The 23,939-nt window shown below is 28.7% G+C and overlaps 1 protein-coding gene across 1 annotated transcript in view; it reads left to right on the top strand.

Annotated features, from left to right (window-relative positions):
- The first annotated feature begins 5,861 nt into the window (after window positions 1-5,861).
- Window positions 5,862-23,939, top strand: part of LOC142334005 (uncharacterized) — a 70,368-nt gene continuing 52,290 nt past the window's right edge. Inside the window, exon 1 of the mRNA XM_075381672.1 lies at window positions 5,862-6,249. Coding sequence (XP_075237787.1) covers window positions 6,230-6,249 — 20 coding nt within the window. The 5' untranslated portion in view covers window positions 5,862-6,229. The remainder of the gene's footprint in view (window positions 6,250-23,939) is intronic.

Here is a 23,939-nt window from a genome sequence, read left to right as displayed (position 1 = left end):
TAGATGCAAAAAAGCCCTAAACATTATAAAATGTTTATCGAACATTAATTGGGGCTCAGATAAAGATATATTATTGCGATTGTATAAGGCATTGGTTCAGTCGAAACTCGACTACGGATGTATTGTATATTCATCCGCTAGGAAGTCGCATTTTGAAAGTTAGACACGTAATTCATAATAGCGGAATAAGATATGCGACAGGCGCTTTCCGCACATGTCCGGCGACTAGTCTAATGTCTGAAGCCGGAATACTGCCACTACATTATAGAAGAGAGATCCTTTTGCTAAGATACGCAACAAATATATGGGGTTTTCCTGCCCATATAAATAACAAAATTTTTAACAAACATCCTATGGCTGCATTATACGAACGTCGTGCTACCTATTCCAGACCAGCCGGAATTAGGTACCACGAATTAAAAAGTAAATACGAAATTGCTATTCCAGAGAGACCAGCAATTTCTACTAGAGAAATACCGCCATGGCTTTTCCCAGCGATAAATACAAGGTTGGATTTCTCTCAGGGAGAAATAAAAAAGAAGCCAGCAATTATCATCCAACAGGAATTTTTGGCAACCGTCAGTAGTTACGAAGAACATATTAGAATTTATACTGACGGTTCTAAAACCGAACATGGTGTTGGATGCTCCATATATGTAAACGGGGAAGCCCATTGTTGGAAACTGCCAGATATGGCCAGTGTCTACACGGCAGAAGTTACTGCCATTCAGCAAGCTCTTCGCTACATATAACATTATTGCGAAGAGGGAGTGCTAATATTTTCCGATTCTCTAAGTGCACTTGTTGCAATTCGGAACAAGAACATTAAGGATGTCCTAATTGCAAACATCCTGTCCATTTTGTATGTTCTAAACCAACAAGGACAGCGATGCGTATTTGTATGGACTCCAGGGCATACTGGTATTACAGGTAATGAAAGCGCAGACGAAGCTGCCTGAAAGGCAACAGTCTGCGATGATTTGGATGGATTTCCTGTAAGAGTGGCAGATGCTAAAAACTGTCTAATGAACATAGTAAGAAACAAATGGAATACTGATTGGAGGAGTTTAAATACAAAATTAAACTCAGTGAAAACTTCTCCATAAAAATGGAAAAGCGACTTTAAGTTGACTCGCCGTGAAAAGACTTAGAATCGGTCACACGCGACTGACAAATTCATATTTGTTAACCGGCGAAAAGAGACCAATGTGCGGTGTTTGTAATAAAACACTTACAATTAAGCATCTAATAAAAGAGTGTACAATATATGAGGGCTTCAGAAAGAGGTTCCGTCTAAGAAGTGACATTACTGCTGATCTGGATAATGGAAATGAAGAAAAGATAGTTGCATTTTTACACGCCAGTGGACTTCTTAGAAGTCTGTAAAAGTTGAAAAATTTTTAAAGCTGTGTTAAAGAATCTCTAAGTGGAATTCATTATGTATATGGGAGTCTCGAAGCGTGGCACGTGTAGTGACGGGAGGTAGCCCTCTTGCCTAGGTAAGACATCCTGCCTCGTCTTCTGCATTCAAGAGCAGTGAGTCGGGGTGTGTCCAATGATGGCATGGGGACCCTCAAGGGTAAATTGAGGGCGCGAGGCTATGGGTGGGTGTGGTGCATGCCTGTAGCCTATTTATAAGGAGGAGTCAACTGCCACGGCACCCTGGCACGACTGATATACTGCTCAATGGCGGTTCTGGTAGCCCCGAGGGTGCTTAAACAAACTATAAACGAGACAGGTAGAAGGAAATGGTATTGATAAGTTGTATTTTTAATTTCATGGTCTTTTGAGAACCTTATCTCAAATTTTAATATCGGGGCCCTTTACACCCCGTAAGTGTTGTGTTTGTCTTTGTTGTTTGTCTCTTAATGTTTTTGTGTAGTTTGTGCTTTTAAATAAAATGTAAGGGCCCTTTACACCCTTACATATGATGATCCTGATGGTGATACTAACTTCTTTCTAAGAACGTGACGAGGGCTAATGACCTTAGTAGTCGATGCCCGTAAAAATTCAAGAAAAAAAAAAGAATTATAATAATGTTACATTTTTAATTGTTTCTAATTAAAAAATTTTTTTTTTCTTTGCTAATGTATAATTATGACAAAAAATGTTCATTAAATAGGAATTAACTTGGAAGAAAAATCATTCTACAAATATAAAATCATTTTTTAATTCATCTTTTTACTTTGATTATGTGAAGTAGGCACTAAGGTAAAAAAGCTGACAGAAAAATTGTTGTATTTACTTTCCTAGCATTGGTTATTTATTCTTATATATGGAAAAATAATGATTCATGAAAAAAGTTTAAAGAATTCAAAATATCTATATTTTTAAACTAGATCGGTGATTTAAAAAAATATATTCAAATTGCCTACGTATACAATGTATTACCTGTCAAAATTTAGAAAGCTCAGTTGATGCATAAAGTGGGAATAGATTCCTATTTATTTTTTTTTTTTTTTTGGGTGATGATTACATTACCACAAATACAAATATGAAAAAGAGATTTTACCGTGGATGAAAAATGCCATTCGTATCTGGGTTTTGAACATGAGATCTTATAAGTCCACTACACCATATAGGTTGTAAATCAAATTATATTTTTATATTTTAATAATATACAACCTTTACAACTGCAAACTGAACCAATACACATATATATATATATATATATATATATATATATATATATATATACATCTGGCATCAGCTGTCATCTGCATTTGTTTTTACATTTAGCAAGACACATATTAAGAATGTGGTTGAAAAGTGTGGTTTCATTTTGAATTGTCTGTTCATTTAAGTTTATCTTTGTTGTATGCTTTTTTTTATGTGTTTCAAAATGTTCAAGTAGGTTAAGATAGGTTATTTTGAATACATAAAAAAAAAGGTTGTTTTCTGTGTTTGGTCGATATGTGATTTTTTGTTTACAAGATGGTTAGCAAGTAGTCAATTTTATGTTGCGGTGAAGAGCTTTTAAGTGTTCATTGTCATATTGAAACTATGTAAACATAGAACGAACAGTGTGTATTCAGAACAGTTCGATTTATATACCTTATTGGGCATTGTGTTTGTTTGGATATGTTCTATGTATCATGATTAGTTTATTTTGTTTGTTATTCTGAAGGGTATATTTAAACAGATTTTTTTTAAAATTTATCAATTATTTTCTCTGTTTCTTTCTTTATATATGTTAATGTGTTATATATGCAATATTGTTTTTCTTTATTTTGTATAGTAGTGTGCTGTTATATCCATTTGTGTACACTTGATATTTTATTTTGCTAAGTTGTTTTATGTAGTCTTTAGGTAGTGTAGTTATGTTGAGTTAGTCTTAGGATTATATTTCTGAAACAGGTAGTTTTTGTCAGGTTGGGTAGTTTGAGCACCATTTCATAAACAAAAAAATATAAAATTATGATCCAAATAGCAAACTATTTATCCTGAAAAAAGGTAATTAAACTATCGACGATTATTCCATCAAACAGTTGTTTGCTGTCTATAAATCAGGAAAAAATAGTTTTTTTTTAACTTATGCTTGTATTGATAAGCTGAAAAAAAAAAACAATTACAAATATTCATTATTTCAACAGGGTGATGTGGTATTTGAAAAAAAATTAAAATAACTGCGGCTTTAAAAAAAAATGTACCGTGATAAGTCACGCAATAACATAGACTACTGCTCAAAATACAATTGTGTTGAGCACTAATTTTCTTGTTAAGAATTACTAATATACATCGCTCCCTATAGTTTTGTTTCTTGAATATAGTTTTAGTTACTAAATCTAATACATTATAAATATTAAAGAAATAATTTGTTCATTAGTTTTTAAATATATAGTTTAATTTTGTTAAATTAATTTTTATAATTGTACTACTATTATAACTATTATAAAAACTAATAATATCTTTAGTTGTTACATAAAATTGGTTATTGCATTAACCACTTAATAATGTAATAATAATTCTTTAGTATATCTGTCGACAGACTTAGGTCTGACAGATGATCATGTAAGTTTTAAATTGTAAATAAATAAATAATGAAATAAATAAAATAACTTTAAATAACTTTTTAAATCCCGGTGAAGTAGTGTTAAAATATTTCTTTTTTTATTTACATCACTAAAAATACCACTCACCCATAGTGTAATGATGTACGCAATGATACAAATTTTGTGCTAATCTCATCAAAAGGTTTTTTTTTTTTAAAAATACATAATATTTAATAATATTCCTAACAGATATAGCTCTTTTGAAAATGCCCAAAAAGGCATGTTTTGTAAGGATTTAAATTCGAAATTCGAGTGGTTGAAAGATGAGAATAATAAGAATTAAAATGCATATCTTGACAGGATAAAAAGTAACGAATAAATATGATGATCCTCGATATTTAATAATTATATGAAGCAAATTTTTAAGCCTCAAATTCATCGGTAAAGATGTACAGTGACGAGTATAGAATGTGCTCTGTGTATGTATGGGTTGGTAATTAAAACTTTTAAAAAAACTTTGGAAGAAAATTCTGAGCCAGAGCAGAGAAAATAATATTAAATACTTAAAAGAAAAAAATTTAATTCCTCCACACTTGATCACAATTTTTTTAAAAAGTTACTCTGTAAGCGTGGGTTAGATGGGAGTACAACTGATAAACTACTTACAAACAGTCCGTAAATTAACATAAAAGTAATAAACACTTACCGCAGACATTTTAATTACATCAAAAAAGATTAACCTTCTTTATGTTTCTTTTCGACGATGGCAATTTCTAAAAATTAATAATATAAGATAAAGGGTATAATACATTACATGTACTTTTTGTGTAACTGTTTAAAATTAATTTTTGTAAAATAAAAGTAATGCTGATCATACATAACATTAATATTTAGCTAGTAAATTTTGAATAACACTGAAAATTCAAGTCATTTTAGTCTGTAATTTCCAGCTTCACTATGCCAAGTAAGTTTACTCCGATTGTTGATTTTTTTTTTAAAGGGTTTTTTTATGGTTGGTTCACAATATCAGCTGATGTAAATACAAATAACATCTGTGTTAGTGCAAAATGTACTTCGTAACTAAAAAATGTTTTTAAGTATGCGTGTTAGAAAATTAATTACAACGTATATTTTGTTTCAATAATGCGTTTTTAAGCTAAAAAATTCGTTTTCTCCTGTTTAAACTATCCCAAAAATAGCGTGCGCTTGAAGAATTCAAAAGGAACTATTGTACTGTTCTACGAAAAACGGTTTTGATAAATTTTTGTGACTGTGGGTGACTTCGCGAAAGTGATGATGAAAACATGTAATTTCAACGGATACACGAACTGTAGATTTAAATTAAGGTATTTGAAATACTTTTGTCAGTGTACCGCGTGTTCAGTGAAAAAATAATATAATTTTTTTAACATTGTATCTTAATAATTTATACATTGTTTGAGCCGTTCGTTTTAATTCTAATATTCCTGAAATAAAAATTGTAATTTGCAGTTTTTTTATTTTACTATAAAGTAATGAAAGAACGAATATTCTTAAATAATTCCTGATATTACTATAAAATTAGAGAAAATACCGAACGTAAACGGTTAGATTTATGTTTTTGCCAGCGAACCGGGCAGATAAAATTTAAGACTAACAGCAATAGTCGTAAGGTAAGTTAGGTCAAAGTGAAATTTTATCGTATGTATTAAAAAAAAAAAAAAAAAACATTTATTTTATCAATTAATTACCTAGTGGTTATACAGTTTTTACCGATTTGTGTTTTAGTAAATATGCAATAAGAAAATCCAGCTCAAAGGGCACGATGTTAGATTAACCTAGACTTTTCCGTCTACCCTTCTAAAAGGTTCTGTAGAAAGAGCTGCTGACCGAGTGGTGTTCTGCTTCTATTCGTTGCCGGAGAAACGAGGTACATCAGAGCATGCGCAATTTTACAAAAACCCTGGACTGTAATGTGTGGTAGGGTCATGTATGAAAATGTTTAGCCTTTTCTGCTACGTCCAGAATAATGAGTTTAATTTTGTACATTTCGTTATGAATTAAATTGTAAATAGTTTATCTGTTATATCGTTAATATGTAATCGATTTTTTTTATAATTTGCGGGTGTATTTATGCAACGAATATATGTTTATATGGAAGGCAATACAGTCGACTGTGTAACTGTCATTCATCAAGCGTTTTGTTCTAGTTATACCGTGCTAATTATTTTTAATAAAGTTTATCTGTGTTGATAGTAATGGATTTTATCAATTATCGGTAAGATTTTATTTAATTTTTTTACGTATTGTGTTGTATGTGTGTAAAAATGGCCGATCACTCGTAAATTAATGTTAGTTTATTGTAAACTGTTTTCCAGTTGCAAATACACTGGGTCTGTCCGGGGACCTAACCAATCAATCGGTTATTTTTCTGTTATCGGTAACACTTTTATCAGTTCATTGTATTAACGTTGTGGAGCATATTCGAAATACTTTCGGTAAATATACTTAGCGTGTATTTATATTTAATTAATACTAGTTATGTATTTAACTTCTAAGTAGTATTATTAAATGTTTTGATATACACGATTTGTACGAACCATATTATCTTACTAGGTTATGGTCGGTGTTGTTTTGTGGTAGTATGTCAACATACTGTATACTTTAGTCATAATTATTAGTAGCTGCTCTATTATTAAATACAGTAAACGCTGATGAATAAAGGTATTGTTTATTTTCAATTTTTATTGTATATTTATTTTCGTTATATATTCTTAAAAATGTCGATTGTTAAAAAATAATATGTGATCTCTAATTATAGTGATTTATCTCATTTTATTATCTAGTTTTTATGTAGAAAAAAATATTGCTCTCATTTATTTTGTTGGAATGATTGCCAGCTGTATATGATATTTAAGGCTATATATATTTTTTTATTAATGTGTTAATGTTAAAAATATTTATTATACTAATTTAAACATTTTTATTGTACAGGTATAACTTTTGTAGTTAAAGTAGTTTGTTTTTAAACTCAATTCACTGTTAAAAACTGTGTTGGATATTTTGATTTATTTATAAATTTGACAATTTTTTTAATTTACAGTACTTTTGATATTCTTCCATGGAAGATATAGGAATAGTGTATTTATAAGATTTCAGTTATATAATTATGTTAACATTTTTTGTTAGGTTCATTGAAATTCAAGTTATTTAGTTTGTAAAATAGTTGAAAAGGGTTGTTTGCATAAGTGTGTATGAAATTAGGTTATTATTTGCAGTATTCATGACATTTTGAATCTGTTATAAACATTTGCGTGTACCTAGTATAGTTAATTATTTAATCGCTTGTAGCTTTACCTTCCTTAATTTTTTAGGGTTAAAAATTTGCAGTAAGTATTCTGTTACACAACTGATACTAATTTATTGCATTTTCCATTTTAAATGTTTATTCTTAGCATTTATTTTACTGATAACAATAGTTAATAATAAAAAATAGATAGTGAGATCATTTTACCATGCACATGCATGGTACTGTACACTATAATTACACAATTAACTATAATACAGAGGTCTCGCATTTCATTTGATTCATGAAATGTAGTTGTGTTAAAGCTAAAGTTGTCCACCACTTTTCTGGTCTGAATCCTTCACATTGTATTTTGAGATGAATTTTATTAGCCTTATTGTCCTATAGAAAGTGTCAAAAAATGTGGTGGGAAGGACCTGCCTTCAATAAAATTATGAACATTTACAACACTTGCTGAAAGACATTACCAGTCACTACATTCAATTAATCAAATAAAATGTGAATATCTGTATTTTAGTACATAATGGTATTATGGTGCGTAGTATCATAATTTATACAATAAATTGATCACACTATATTATTTCTTTTTTGTTAAGGTTAGATTATGATATTTTTGGAAAACAGAATTCAAATTTTGTTATTTTGTTTTCTTGGTTTAGTAAACTAATGTTAGGTTAGATTATCAGGTAAAAATTACCTTCTTGATATTTATGATGTTGCATATCATTATAAAAGTTTTTCGTAAAAGATTATTTTTAGATGAATGTAATCTCAGTTATTAACAATTTCCTCTTATCAAAATTTTTGCACTTTTATATCTCTATTACTTTTCAGTGATTTGAGTCAGGCTATTATTAATATTATTATTTTGAGAGTTTTTTTAAAAAATAATTGCAAATGTATTTTTTCAAATTAATAGGACATATTTTTAAAACCCGATAAAAAAGTTAGATAAATTTGTTATATTTAAATTTTTTTTGTATATTTCTTTCAGTTGTAGAGTTTTTATACATCTAAATAAGAAACTATTAAACAATTTATTTTATGCCCATATCAAAAAATACATACTTATTATCTAAGTTATTGGTAACACTTAACAAAAATAAATGGAAATGTATATGAGCATAATTAATTAAAATTAGTTATTGACCATCCTATACAAATTACTCTTTTAAAATATAATGTAAAAAAAAAAATCATGATTCAGTTGGAATAAGAATTTCAAAATACAATTACTTTTTTGTGTAATTGTGGAATTTTCAAGTTGTTAATGTGAACACAATTTATTGATGTCATATTTGAATACATAATATTTTCTGCATTAATTACATTTTTCCATTATACAACTTGCCTAACAACTAACACTTATAATTTTTTCGTTTAATAATTTTTGTTTATTAATTTGTTTTTCCCGATTAGTTCTTTGGAGAGATCTTTGTTCCATCAGAATGTTTTATTATTAAATTAAATTAAAAGCATTTTAATAGGAGGAAAAAATTGCATTACAGATTATGTGGATTTTTCTTTTTGCCAGATAAGTACAGTATATTCAAAATTATTTTAAAAGTGATTTCAAAATCATTTTTAAAATCACAACTACTAGATTGCAATAGTATCATATATAACGAAAACGTGTGATGAGAAAAGATTAGTTTTTTTATTTTAAAAGATGATCAAAAAAATGTTCAGTTGAAAATTTGAAAAACTATTGTCAAAAACAGTTTGGTAAAGTAATAAAAAAGTGAGTGAATTTAACAATTTTTTAAATGTTTTTAACACCCAAGAACAATGTAATTCAGGTGCACAAAATTAATTCACAATGCACAACCCATTGTGCTTCTCAGATAGATATAACATTGGCATTTGCATGGATAGAATTACCTCTTATAATTATTATTTATGTCTTTTGCCAATAACGCAAAATTTCAGGTTGTTTCATTACATGAATAATTCTTTTGATCATCATGTCTTTAAGCATCTTAATAAAATGTTAAAATTTCATAGTTATTAAATATTTATTATGCTTATGTTATTCATTTAAAGTATAATTTTTTTTTTTCCTTAAAAAGTCTGTTTTGAAGACTAAAAAATGAGCTGTTGGATATATATGGTGCCCATAAATAAAAATCGTCTAGACTGACATTAACATATTTTTATGGTTTTGAATGTGCATTATCTACTAAAAAGGGTAATTATTTGTAAAACAGTATAATGATTTACATCTCCGTCAGGGCAAACAACCGAACTCAACTTCAGCTTATAAGAATGATCTTAATGTGCTTTTGTTACAATCTTTAACAAATGCCTGAACCATTTATAGAAAATCATACTACCAATTTATTTTAAATACAATTAAAATTACCTTTTTCAGAAACAGTATTACTGTCAAGGAATTTTTAATTTTTGCTAATTAAGAAATTCTGAATTTTCCGCATTCTGTTCATTGCGTACATAAATATTTGGTCAAAAACGTTTTCTATAATCTTTAGGTTTATGAATTATATTTTAGTAATTTTTTATATTTAGATATTTAATATTTCCATGAATTTTCCTTAACGTTATTTGTGTTTATTTAAAATAATTAATATGGCATTTACAAACATTATTTTTTATTTTGTGATTTATATTGTATGTTGCTCTAATCAAGGTTTTACCGCAGTTTCCCTTGATCCATCCAGGTAATTAGAGTAGTTCCTGTTATTATTTCTATCCATGTAGTAGAATATCTACTGTTCCTGATGTGATCTGCATAATTTATAGATCGGAGTGAAAGATCTATTTATTTATTTATGTAATTTGATGATGCTAAAGTTTTGTCTGATTGCTGTATTAATTAATTTTAATTTTGTATATTTTTTTCATTTAATTTTTATTAATTTTTTTTTTCAATAAGTCTCAGAAAACACTCTTCCTTTAATTTAACTGTAATTGTACACAATCACAATAAATAAAGATTTCTTTGATAATCTTAAAATAATATTGCTGGAAAATAACTATATTTGCATATTACATTATCAGGTTCGTTAGGATAGTTCTCGGCCAACACATATGTGATACTTAAGATGGTGTGCTGTCAAGTTTAGAAGATGTTTGTTGTTGTGATCGAATAAAGCAAAGTTTTACATTTTCTGAAAAAGTTAGTAAAACTGGATGTTTGAGCTGTTGCAAAGTACTTTGTTTTAAATGGTTTAACCCCATAGACTTACAAAAAAGAGTTGAGACTCTACTTTAAAGTATTCTTTCCCTTTGTTTTTGATAGTAAAATTCAGCTGTTAAATTTGAACATGGTATACATCCATTCAAGATTATGAAAGCTCGGGACACCGAAAAACTTGAATGAGTGATGAAATCTTCAACAAAATTCACAATGTTGTACTATTAAATGATAAACAACTAAAAGTGTGTGAACTGTTTACGTTGCAAACATCTCGATAGACTATATTCACTACATTTTACGTAACGTTAAAATAACAAAACCCAAAAAATCAATTTTAAAAAAAACATGAATTATAAAAATTCAAAAAATCATATTGAATGAAAAAAATATAAATAAATACTTATTCCTTTTAGGTAGGGAAAGTTTGCGGCTTGATGAATGCCATGTTTATTAACAGTTGACCAAAAATGCATTCATATGAACACTTTGTGATAGTGTTTCGACTCATTCAAATGAGATTTCTTTGATGTTTTATAAGAGTGGATGAAACAATAGAATTCACCATTACACACCGGAGACCAAATAGTGGATGGGTGCTATAAGAAGTGCATCAGAAATAGTGAACAGTTAAATTTCCAGGAAAAGTCATAGCTATGTTTTTTTTGGAATTCTCTGGTGTGGTGAATAAACATCTGGAACTCTTTGGCTCCCATTGATTATTTCCTCTTACAAAACCCGAAGAAATAAGCACACTGTTCAAAATTCACTTCAAATTGTAAAGTCAACGTTGAAGCAACGACTAATTTTGTAGAATTTAGAAATTAAATTATACTGTAATTATTAAAATGGTAGAAAATTGTTGGATCTAAATATATTGAATTGCAAGGTGACTATGTTGAAATATAAAAAACACTTTTCTCAAAAATGTGTTTTCTTTGTCAGGCTGAGAATTTTTTGAATGGCCAGCGTACATTATATTGTAATTTAATATAAGAAATGTAGATGACGATCTGTGTGGTGGAGTGGTAATATTGTAACCTTTTATCTGATAGGTCCATGGTTCAAATCCTGGTCAGGCATAGCATTTTCTTAAGGCAAGAGAATTTTTATCATGTACAGCCATCAAGCTTATATGGTAATTTATTTATAAAAATTTTTCTCTCTTTCTGCTAGAAACATACACACACACACTTACACACATACATATATATATGTGGATCTTACTTCACTTAATAAACTTGACAGTACAAAAATAAAAATGTTTTGATAGGGGAAGATCATCTTCTAGACCCTAAAATAGATGTAGCAGAATCAGAACTTTCCAGCTTGATTTTCCAATGATCAAGATTTGATTTTCAGTATACGATAAGGAACAAACATGATTTTGAAGAAGCAGCACTGTGTTTTTTTGTAAATTACATTTTTGGGTTTTTTCTAAAGTATTGCAGGTTTCATTTCAATTTCAACTTTTTCGACCCTGGTCTTCTTAAAATTTATTGAAAACTAGACCCTTGGCATTCCAAAAATTCATATTCCTTATATGCATATACGGATGTGCGACAATAAAGTAATGAGACTGATGTGAAAAAAAAAAGTTGCTTACCGTTTTAGTCATGTTTAGTGTTGTCTCCTTCAAAGTAGTTGTAAACGTTGAAATATTACATTTTTTAGTTCTTTTTAAACTTTGAAGTTATGCTTCATTGAAAATATCTTACTAATTCATAATTAGGAAGAGATTTTTAGTGCAGTTTTTGAAGTAATTATTTTTCAAAATTTTAAGGGTAGGCTGATAAAAGGCTGTCCCATATAAAAAAACCTCTTGCAAGAAATGCAAAAGCTGAAAAAGTTGGTCTTTATAAAAATATTGAAAGAAGTGTGAAGAAATGAATATCAGAATACTAGAATGTGAGTGAATACCAGGTTTTTTGGAATGAAAGAAATATACATGTATTTTTTTTATCTTTAATTTTTATTTGTTTTATATTAAAATCAAAGAAATTTTCACTTTTTTTTAATGGTCAATTCGTCATATAAAGCTTTTTAATAAAGTGTCTAGAATGTCAAGCCTGACCACGATTTGAATCTGGGATCGTCTGAATGAAAGCCTGTGATGCTGCTACTACTACACCGTTGAGGTCAGCAATTTTTAATGTAAGTTTTACTTTCAGGGCTGTTAATACTTTTTTCTGTTTAGCCTCCAGAATCACCGTAAGGTACTACTTCAGAGGATGATATGTATGAATGTAAATGAAGTTTAGTCTTGTACAGTCTCAAAAGTCAACCATTCCTGAGATCCAATACTATCCGATACAATCCAATACCAAAGAATGATAACGAATTAAAAATATTTTCAAATTAACTTTATAGGTCGTGAAGTTTTTGTTTAGAACTTTTACACTAGGTTTCCTCGACGACTTATTGTGTATGGGACCACGAGAAATTTCCTCTACAAAATATTGGGTGGCATGTGAGAATCAGTGTTTTTAAACTGTTTAAAGCCGCAGAGTCACTTATGAAATAAGTTGTAATTTTATTTTATTCTTAATTATAGTTTATATTTTTTTATTGTATTCCAAAGACATTTATTTATAGTGGAGAAATTGATTGGCGGTGGTACATTGAGTGTTTACTGTAGTAAAGCACTGTAGTATGAATGTCATGATTTGTTAAGTAGCTCAGCGGTGAAATCTTTGTTGTCACTTTCAATTTTGGCTTTCAGTATCCTATTCATTCATGTTAAGAACTCTTAAGAATTACAATTTTTGAAGCTATGAGTTCAGTATAGGGAACAATCCAGGACATGTAAAAAATTATCTGATTGCTATAAACTTGTCGAAGCCATCAGCTTTATAACTTCCGATTCCTTCCATAGTGAAACACTTTGCTTATTACAGTTTGTTTTGGTTATTGGCCCTAGATTAAAAATTTCATCCTTTTAAAATCAAAGAGGTCCAGGGTTTAGCAATTATTTTGGTTGAAATTTGATGAAAAAAAATTAAACGAATGATTTTTTTTCAGCTAATTCATTATTTTTACAAGCTGAATATTCACTACTGGGCTGAAGATATTCCGATATAAATTTATGACATTTTTGAAATCATTCATGTCCTGGAGGAAGTGTATTGTAATTTGGGGGTCTGCTAGATCATCGGATCTTTTTAGTACGTGACTTTTTTCTTGGAAATCACCTGTATTCATTAATAAACTGAAAGTTAACATTCATGAAGTGGTAAAGTAACAAATTTGAATTCATGATGCTTTATTTAAAGAATGACTTCTTTATAAAATGTAAGGTGAATAACCTAGTTTTAGCCATTTGTTAATTGTTTAAGGATGAAAATGAAAATTTTTTTATGGTTTGTAATCATGCAACTTTAATTATGGATTTAACATTGCTTGCACTTCTCAGGTGTGTACATAACATTACTGATCACTTGGATAATTACTCGTTTATTATAACTATGTTCACATGTTGTGTTATTTTACAATCAAGTAAAATTATGACAAATTCTCTTGGGATAATCAAATTGATTTAATTACAAAAACAAAATCGAATCTTTAAAAGGTTTTAAAACGTTACGGTTGTCTTCATTTTGAAATATTTATTACTCATATATACATCCGTTTGAAATACATAATCTACTTAGGCTCCTTCAAAAAGTCAGAACAAGTTTTCAAGATATAATAGTATGCTATCAGATCGTTGTTAAGACATACATAAGTATGGATCATGTAGACTAATATTTCAAAAATGACAAATGTTAACTTATCCTTACGTTTATTTTTACGAATGTACAGTGTTTTCTTTTATTTTCCTGTTTAGCCTCCGGTAATTACCGTTCAGATAATACTTCAGAGGATGAATGAGGATGATATGTATGAGTGAAAATGAAGAGTAGTCTTGTACAGTCTCAGTTTGACCATTCCTGAGATGTGTGGTTAATTGAAAACCTAACCACCAAAGAACACCGGTATCCACGATCTAGTATTCAAATCCTTATAAAAGTAAACTGCCTTTACTAGGACTTGAACGCTGGACTTCAAAATCAGCTGATTTGGGAAGACGCCTTCACCACTAGACTAATCCAGTGGGTTCAAATGTACAGTGTTTACTAAAAAGAATGGTTGCGTATTAAAACAACAGTTTTAAATTTAGTACTTTGGCGTACACGAGGGCCTTATTATGCTTCCATTGATATTTTTTTAATAAATCCCAATTTATTTATTTATTTCGAATAAAATAATTGTATTTTAAATTAAAAGATTTTCTATTACTGAAATAATATTACTTACTCTTTGTCAATGAATTTTTAAGTAATACTAATTAAAAGATTAAAAAAAGTTTGAATTTTCTGCATCCTGTTTAACATGTAGTGGTCAAATAATTTTCCATTAATGCCTTCTGAATTCTGATTTATTTTTTATATTTAGTATCTAAATACATATTTAGCTTTATATTATTTCATGTGTTAATTTTTTAAATAATTAATATGGACTTTAATTACATCTATTTATTATTTTGTAATTAAGCATTTTTTGATAGTGTTGAATCCAAGGTTTTACCGTGGTTTCCCACGATTCATATAGCAAACGCTGGGCTAGCTCTCTTTTTTATCTAAAGTAGCGCATCAAATCATTTCTAATTTAATTTATTTAATGTATTACTATGTACCATTCAGAAAAAATTATTTATTTATTTACGTACTTAAATGACATTATATTATCATTAATTTCATTACATCTTTATTTAATTAAATAAAATTGTATTCCCATGTGTCATGCTACAGTAAAATTTTTTGTGTTTGTTAAAATGTATGAAACTGGTAACATCCAGATGATGTACCAGTAGTACTAAAGTAGTAGACTACTTTGCCACAGAAATTGCCAAGAATAATAAATTATTTTGAAATCGGTTCAATTAAAAGAATCAAAAAAATTATTGCTGTATTTGATAATGCTAATAAAAGTTGTTAACATTACTGTGAATGAAGAATTTTGTTTTATTGCCTTTTTTTGTTAGGGAATTCTAAGAGATTACTATAAATCAGTAAATAAATGTTATTGAAAGTTAGTAGACGGTCATGTGATGTTCTGGTTAGGAGTCCAACTAGTTGAAAATATTAACAGCTGTTATAAGTCATGTTAATGAGGCCAGGTTTTGTAAATTTGTTTACATGATTTAATAAAAGTTTTTGTTTTCTGTTATCTGGCGAGATGCATCTGACATTAATTAGAAAATCAAACTTCTAATATTTAGATGTTACACTTCATGCTATAGGATTTGGCAGGGTTTATGTCCATTCAGTTACTTAAAAAATTTGTCTGTTGCTGAGAATGATTTTGTATCGCCGGTAGCTAATGTAAACAACAGTCGTAAACATTCTCCGCCTATTTCCTCGGTATCAAAAGATACTGGTTTTACTCTTTTATTTAGTATTTTTGTTTTTTACAAATGCCAAATTTTCTTTAAATCAAAGAAAGTCATTTTTTAAGTAAAACATCCTGTCAATTCATGAGTATTTCCAAAATCTTAACAACGAATTCAAATTTGTTTTCTTTAAAGAGCCAAAATATGGCTTTTCTGGACTGTACCAAATAGGCAGTTCTTATATTTTCTTGAACACTTGTTTGTTCCCTCAATGATTGATTATTATATTATAGCCATTTAATCGTAAAAGATAATTTTCATCTAAAAGTATTCAAATCCTGGTCAAACTTTGCATTTTTTGTCATGTACCACAAAATTTATATCTTAAACAAAAAGGAGTTAACGAGATGTAATTACATATAGCAGAGCCCACTAGTCATCAAGAGGAAGAATAAATAAATAATTTTAATTTTTTAGATTGTTGTGGATGCTCTTTTAATTATTTCATTATATATAGACATTGACATTATTTATAAATAAGTAATGTGCTATTTTCATTTTTCTGTCATTCATTAATATGTTTTCTGATAATATAACATATTTACAACCTGTTTTATTTTATTTTTTTAAATCTAAAACTTTAAAACTGAGAATTAACTGTGTTAAACGGTTATCGAAAAGCATTAATGTGGAAAAAACTGTACATTTCAATTATTAAACAATCATCATAAGTATATACACTTAAATGTATAATAAAAGTAAGTAGCAATACAAGTGATGATTAAAAAATAAATAAAAATTAAAGACATATTAAAAATAAAAATGAAACAGTAGGGCTTACAAAATATTATAAGAAAGCATTTCTATTAGAGTTTATAAAAAAATAGGAGGAGAAAAGATTATGGAGGTAGAAGAATTTTGTTATTTGAGAAGTAGAATTACTAAAGATGGACGAAGCAGGAGCGATATAAAATGCCGAATAGCACAAGCGAAACGAGCCTTCAGTAAGAAATATAATTTGTTTACATCAAAAATTAATTTAAACGTCAGGAAAAGATTATTGAAAGTATATGTTTGGAGCGTCGCTTTATATGGAAGTGAAACTTGGATGATCGGAGTATCTGAGAAGAAAAGATTAGAAGCTTTTGAAATTCGGTGCTATAGGAGAACGTTAAAAATCAGACGGGTGGATAAAGTGACAAATGAAGAGGTATTGCGGCAAATAGATGAAGAAAGAAGCGTTTGGAAAAATATAGTTAAAAGAAGAGACAGACTTATATATAGGCCACACACTAAGGCATCCTGGAATAGTCGCTTTAATATTGGAAGGACAGGTAGAAGGAAAAAATTGTGTAGGCAGGCCACGTTTGGAATATGTAAAACAAATTGTTAGGGATGTAGGATGTAGAGGGTATACTGAAATGAAACGACTAGCACTAGATAGGGAATCTTGGAGAGCTGCATCAAACCGGTCAAATGACTGAAGACAAAAAAAAATAAAAAATAAATAAAAAAAAAACAAATTTAATAACGTTTCAACTTTGACAGTTTTCTGCCCATTTAGTCGCAGTCTTCTGCAATTCATTACACTACGAATCTCTTCCTAATAAAGGGATTTTATATAATTTTTAATTTAAATAAATAACTTCTTTTTTTTCTCTGTGGATAGGCCTTCAAGGACTATGCAAATATCATTTCATATAGTTTCTTTCTTTTTCTTCCAGAACTTCTTTGTTATTTTGTATTATTTGCTCTTCTTTATTCAGTCCATTCTCATCTGTTTAGTTTTTCTTTTCACCTAAAGGAAATTAAAAAATTCTCTTTCTTTATTCTTTTTGATCTAGACACGTTGAACCTTTTCAGCAATTCTTTCATCTGTTTAACATAGCTATCTTGACTTTTATATACATCAAAGATTTATTGAAAATCTGTTTGTTTGGCCATGTTTGGTTCATTCAGACCATGTGTCTATAGAATTTTAGTCGTTTTTTTATTGTTGCTTCTAGATCTTTATTATCATATATATCTTTATTTGATCTTAGTCTGTGGTCTTGTGTTTTTCGTGGATTATAAATCTTTCTTGATAGATTTTCTATTCCAGTTATTACATAGATGAAAGTATTTTACTGTTATACTGCAACAATAGAATGCAATAAATTATTAAATAAATAATATTAAATTTTATAACAGCACAATCAGTTTCTAAAATTGATACTAATTAAGGTAACCTGAAGAATTTTTTCTGTTTATTTGAAGTAGTGAGTCAAGCTTGCGAATACTACTGTATCCTTGAATTAAGTGTTAAATTTATATAGAAGTATTATCGTTACAACAATTTGAGTTTAACTTATCAGTTTGCTTATTGAATTCTATTAAAGAAACTTTCTCTCTCGGTGTATAATGAACATGGTTATTCTTAGAGAAAGAAAATCTGTATAGTGTCTTTATTTGCATCACAGCCATAATTAAAATGGTGATTTCATAAAGCAACAAACTAATTTAAATCTGTTTACTGTGAAACAATGTGTTTATATACTTTGGCTTTATACAGTAGGGAAATGTCTTCTCAACTTAAAACATTTTATTAGGGTCTCAATCTTCTTTTATAAAAAAACAGAATATTTGAAAATTAATTATTCTGAATGCATTTTACAGATACTAGCTTTAATTTCATCATCATTTGGTGATTAGCCTGGTGTCACCTTGTTTCTACCCCTGCCTCCATCCACTTCTGCCCCTAGAATTCCAACTTCTTCACTAAATATATTATTTTGTACGCAAACGTTAGCCTTCAACCTACCCTGTTTGAGTTGAAAACTGGACGATAATATCTGCAGAGATATATAAGAGCACACCATTGCATCTCTCAAAACAGTGCCTCTAGTTTTCCTCTCCCTCTTCCTTATTGTCTGTGTTTCACTTTCATACAAGACACTCTGTTTATAGCAATTTGACTAACCGATTTCACTTAAATTCAGATTTTTACTGTATGTTAATTCCTGTTCATAATGAAGGCTTTCTACCATCACTATTTTTCCTTTTATTTATGTTGTGCTCTTTAACTCTTGTCACCATAGCCCATAGTCCACAAATGTCTATAATTTTATATATTTTCTGTTCCTCCTTCACTTTATACTGCTAAATCCTCTCTTTGTTGTTTACTTCCATTACTTTATTGTAGATATGTAGAATTTAAAATATGCATTTAATTTCAATATTTCTAGCGTCAGTATTTGCTCTTACATCGTTCATATAATCAACCTCCACGATCGAGCGGTAGCATCTTCACTTTTCGTAGTTTCTGGGGTTCAAGTCCTAGTACAAGGTTTGTGATTTTTCATTATAAAAAAACATATATCAAACAAATCTTTCTGTAACAGTCAGGCATCGGCCTACAGTTACCGAAGTGAATGAACAAATCAATCAGGACAACACTTTGGTTTAAAATGATTATTTTTTAAAAATTATCATGCTACATGGAGTGTTATGTTTCAGTGTATTGAATTTCTTCATATCCTGCTTGTATGCATGTCGTGCTGCCCCAAGTAAAATTAATTTTTTAGATTCCTTAAAACGACAGTGTACAATTCATTTTTCACGATCATATCTTTCATTAAGTCCACATCACATCATGAGCTTATTAAAAAAAGAATTGCTTATCAGGACACCCAAAAGCTACCGACTGTTGTTGACATACTGGTTATTGTAAAATTAAATTACAACTTACATTATAGTTAACTACTGTTTATAGAAAAAACTGTTCATTGCTGATCCTTATTGTTTACCTTAGCATACCTTGTAGCATACAAACTTTTCTTAGATTTATCAGTTACTTAGGAAAACTGAAGTCAAGCATTATACTTCATCCTCACAGATGTTCTCTGTTTATATCAAATGGTGATTTAAAATATACAAGTAACATCTGTAGTATATTCCTACTGCTTTTTCAAAATGTGTGTTTTATTAAAAATTTGGTTTATTAACACTGTAAATTGCATTATATTATCGTTTATTTTTTAGTTTTAATTTTGTTTTGCATTTTTATTCATTAAATGTTACATCATAGTTAATTTAGTATTCATTCCCTTTATAATTTATAAATACTCATTCTCTCCCTTTGTGAGTGTGTATATATATATATATATATATATATATATGAGTGTGTGTGTGAAGGATTGACCTTCAAATGTTATATGAGGTAAGGTGAAGTGAAATATTGTATTGTGCTAGGGTGATTTGGTGAGCGCTTAAAAAAGGGGTAAAATGTTAGGGGTGTGAGGTTTCAGTCATGATACTATTACCATTTTACTACTATCCACCCCTTCATTACTGCTCGGTTCCTTTTAGTGGCTGGTACGTACGCGTACACACTTTATACTCCGTCTATCTTGTATGCTTTTCTTTACTTACATTTCTTACTTCAATCTATATATAACATATCTATCACCTTTCCCCTTCATCACAGATCTTTGTAATAGAAATCGTGTTGCCTTTTGTCCTATATATATATTTCACTTTTCCTCTTCTGTTAGTTGTATTATTTATTTAGCCTTCAAACTTCTTCTTGTGCCCTATTTCTATACCCTACCTTCTCTACCTACCCTACCACCTTCTATCTATAATAATGATATGGTATGTAATAAAATTATAATTCCCATGATTTATTTTTTCCTGTTCTAATTTTATCGGTATAAATTTATTTTTAGTTTTAACTATTTTTTTTTTGTTCTGTAAATCGATTTCTTAATAACTTACATTGAAACTGGTAACCAAATAATTTGCTCATAAGTTATTAAACAAGTTGAACTGTTAGGTATTACTCTAAGTTTTGTTGCGTATTTTAATTATTTGAAACAATGCATCGGTTAAAATTAAAAAGAAAAATCAACAGCGATCTGCGATGCAACCAACTTAACTTCACATGTGCATATTATTTATATGAAATAGTATTTCCTATGTAACATATGAAATAATCTACCTGTGTTCTTCTGTTCGTAAAATATTTAGTAACATTGCTAATAATATTTCTACCTTTGCTATAGGTCAAATGATTTTTTTCATGCTTCAGACTTCTCATAAAAGTTTTAGAATAAATACTAAAAAGACATTAAAAAAAGCCAGAAATGAATTTCTTAACTTTCCTGCCTACACTGGGAAAGTTATGCGATTCATATTTGATAGACAGAAAGCTTTTTCAGTTGAATCGTTTTAAGATTTCTTTATATTTTTGTGATAAGGAAATTCCTTTTTAATGAAAAATAATAATCGGAATTATGAATATTTTTTCACATTTTTATGTAAAAATTCATATTTAAAAAAAAAAATTGATTACTATTTTTCTTATAAAAAAAATTACTTTATCATAAAAACATAAATAAACCTTAAGTTGATTCAACTGAAGAAACAAACTTTCTGGCTATCAAAAAAAATCTTTTCTAATTTTATGATATACAGATAAATAACCTGATTATTTCTGTACTTATAAAGGACTTCATGAAAGTTGAACTGTGGGGAAATACTTTTTTTTTGAAAAATGAGAAAAGTTATTTTTTCATGTTTGGGGCTCACATGTTCAAGGGGAGCATTCAGGTAAAATTAATTTTTAAGAAAATCTCTTAATAAATATAAAAAAGGATTTTTCAAATCGTTTAAAAGTACAAAGATACAGCCGTAATTCTAAATAAACAAAGCTGTAATTTTCTAGGTAGGGGTGAAAAGTTTTGGTTAAATTTTTTCAAGAAATACTAAAGAGAAAGGGGCTATCAAAAAATTAAGATTTTTATACTTTAATTCCAACGTGTAACTTGTGAATTGAATTTAAATTTAAAATAAATTAAAAAAATGTTTTTTTAAGTAAAAAAAAAATATTTTTTGGTACCACACATCATTGGAATGGGACAGGCAAAACATTTTTGTAGCGGTTTGAAGGCCTTCTTTTTCTATTTAGCTTTCAGGACCGTCGTAACGTATTACTTCAGAGAATGAATGAGGATGATATGTATGAATGTAAATGAACTGTAGTCTTGTACAGTCTCAGGTCGACTGTTCCTAAAATGTGTGGTTAATTGAAACCCAACCACCAAAGAAGTATTGTTACTCATCCTCTGAAGCAATACCTAACGATAGTCCCAGGAGTTAAAAAAATCACCAAAGAAAACCGGTATCCACGATCTAGTATTTAAATCCGTATTAAGTAAGTCCCTTTACTAGGATTTGAACCTCTCGACTTCGAAATCAGCTGATTTGCAATGACAAGTTTAGTTCACTACTAGAACAACCTGATGGGTGGGTTTGAAGACATATGGATGTAGAAAATAAACTGAAAAAACTTTTCTTTTTCTGAAGGAAGATATAGCTAAAAGAAATAGGAATTGTTTGGGAAGGGTGAATATTAAATTAAATTTTTTATTAATTTGTGAGTTTAATTAAAAAAAGTCAACTTTTGTAAGAAATTTTTTGCTTTTATTGCTCCAGTAAAGATTTTAAATTTTATTTTCGCCAAAATACCCCACCCCTTTTTCTAATTTTTGCAAAAATTTTATACATTCTTTTCCCCCCTAAGATAGTACCTGTCTAACACATTTGAATAAAATCTGTCGACGGATTTCAGAATTATAAGAGCAAATACTATATATCGCTACAGCCAGAGAAGTAATAAAATTAAAAAAAATAAGAAAAGAATAATAGAATAAATTTAATTATAACTGAACATTCCGTAAATAAACAATACAATAAACGAATATAAAAAGTATTAATAATAGTAATAAAAATTTATTGTATTTATTATTAATAACAGAGTAGAATAACAATGCTTAATTTACAATACATGAACATTTATAGTAGACACTTGTAGTCGTCATATGACCGTTGAATAAACTGGCGTTCTAAAAGTCTTTAGTTTGCATTTTTTTCTGCATGTAATGTTAAGTTGGTCTCATTGTACTTCAGTAAATCACATCATAACTACAGAATATATTATTTTACTCAAATACCATTATTATTAGAATAAAATAATATTTAAATTATATATATATATATATATATATATATATATATATATATATATATAAAACAATCTGAAGAGATCATAAAAATTTTTAACTAAATAATTTGATTACTTTTAATTTTCATTGATTGAAATTTTTTTGATAAGATACAACATCCTGTTATCGGTCAAAAAAAGAAGAGTTGTAAAGTCTTGTATCAGTAAATAATAAGAAATTTATTTTCCATTAAGAGTGCTGAAGCAGATGTATGTAAATGTTTCAAAATCATATTATTTTAATTGTCATATTTGCTATGTCTAATTAAAATATATTTGTTCTTTACGTTTTGTTAAGTTTCATTGCCGATGTCATTTATACACGTTACTGTACATTATAATTAAAATACACTGAATTAATAGAGAATGCTGTAATAAATTATATCTAATTGTAAACTCTTCATACTAAACAAGTTCTGACAGCCCGCTTTTCTATTTAAAAAAAAATTCAATCTGAATTGTTAAGAGAGATGCACGAGATTATATACTTTAACGGGAATGTATATAGGCATGATAAATAGTAATAATTATTACGAGTTTAGCATTTATTATGATGCTTCAATGCAAAACAATACGGTTTGATTTTGTTACAAAAGAAATCGATTTTATCATCCCAAAATAATTATTGATCTAATAAACAACCCAAAATGTCGCTTTATGGATCATAGAAATATTATTAATGGGAATTCTGTCTACTGCAATTAGCATTGTAACATCTACCTCAGTAGCGGCTCAATGCAACGGTTTTCTTCATATTTAAAGTTAGATAATACAATCCATCCGACTGTTGATGTAGAATTTTCCAGTCTTTTTAAATAATTATCTTCAGTTGTCACTGAACGGTTAACACGGAACAGTTCTATTTCATATTGTATAGCATTTTTTTTAAATCTTAAAGGATGTGCAGAATTGTGGGCTCACCTACTGTAGTTGCGCGATTTGGACTTGGAGAGGAAAGGCAGTGATATAACAAATGTACTGGTAACTTTTGCCGGCTTAGTTAAACAGTGCACGTTTCATAAGCACGAAAGAATGTTCTTGTTCATTTTTGTAGACATGACAACCTTGGAGTCACCATCGTAATTTTACTTTCA

Source organism: Lycorma delicatula, chromosome 13, assembly GCF_047948215.1.
Source record: "Lycorma delicatula isolate Av1 chromosome 13, ASM4794821v1, whole genome shotgun sequence".
NCBI classification, from domain to species: Eukaryota; Metazoa; Arthropoda; class Insecta; order Hemiptera; family Fulgoridae; genus Lycorma; species Lycorma delicatula.
The sequence above is the reverse complement of the archived record's forward strand: the minus strand, read 5'-3'. Positions and strand labels throughout refer to the sequence as shown.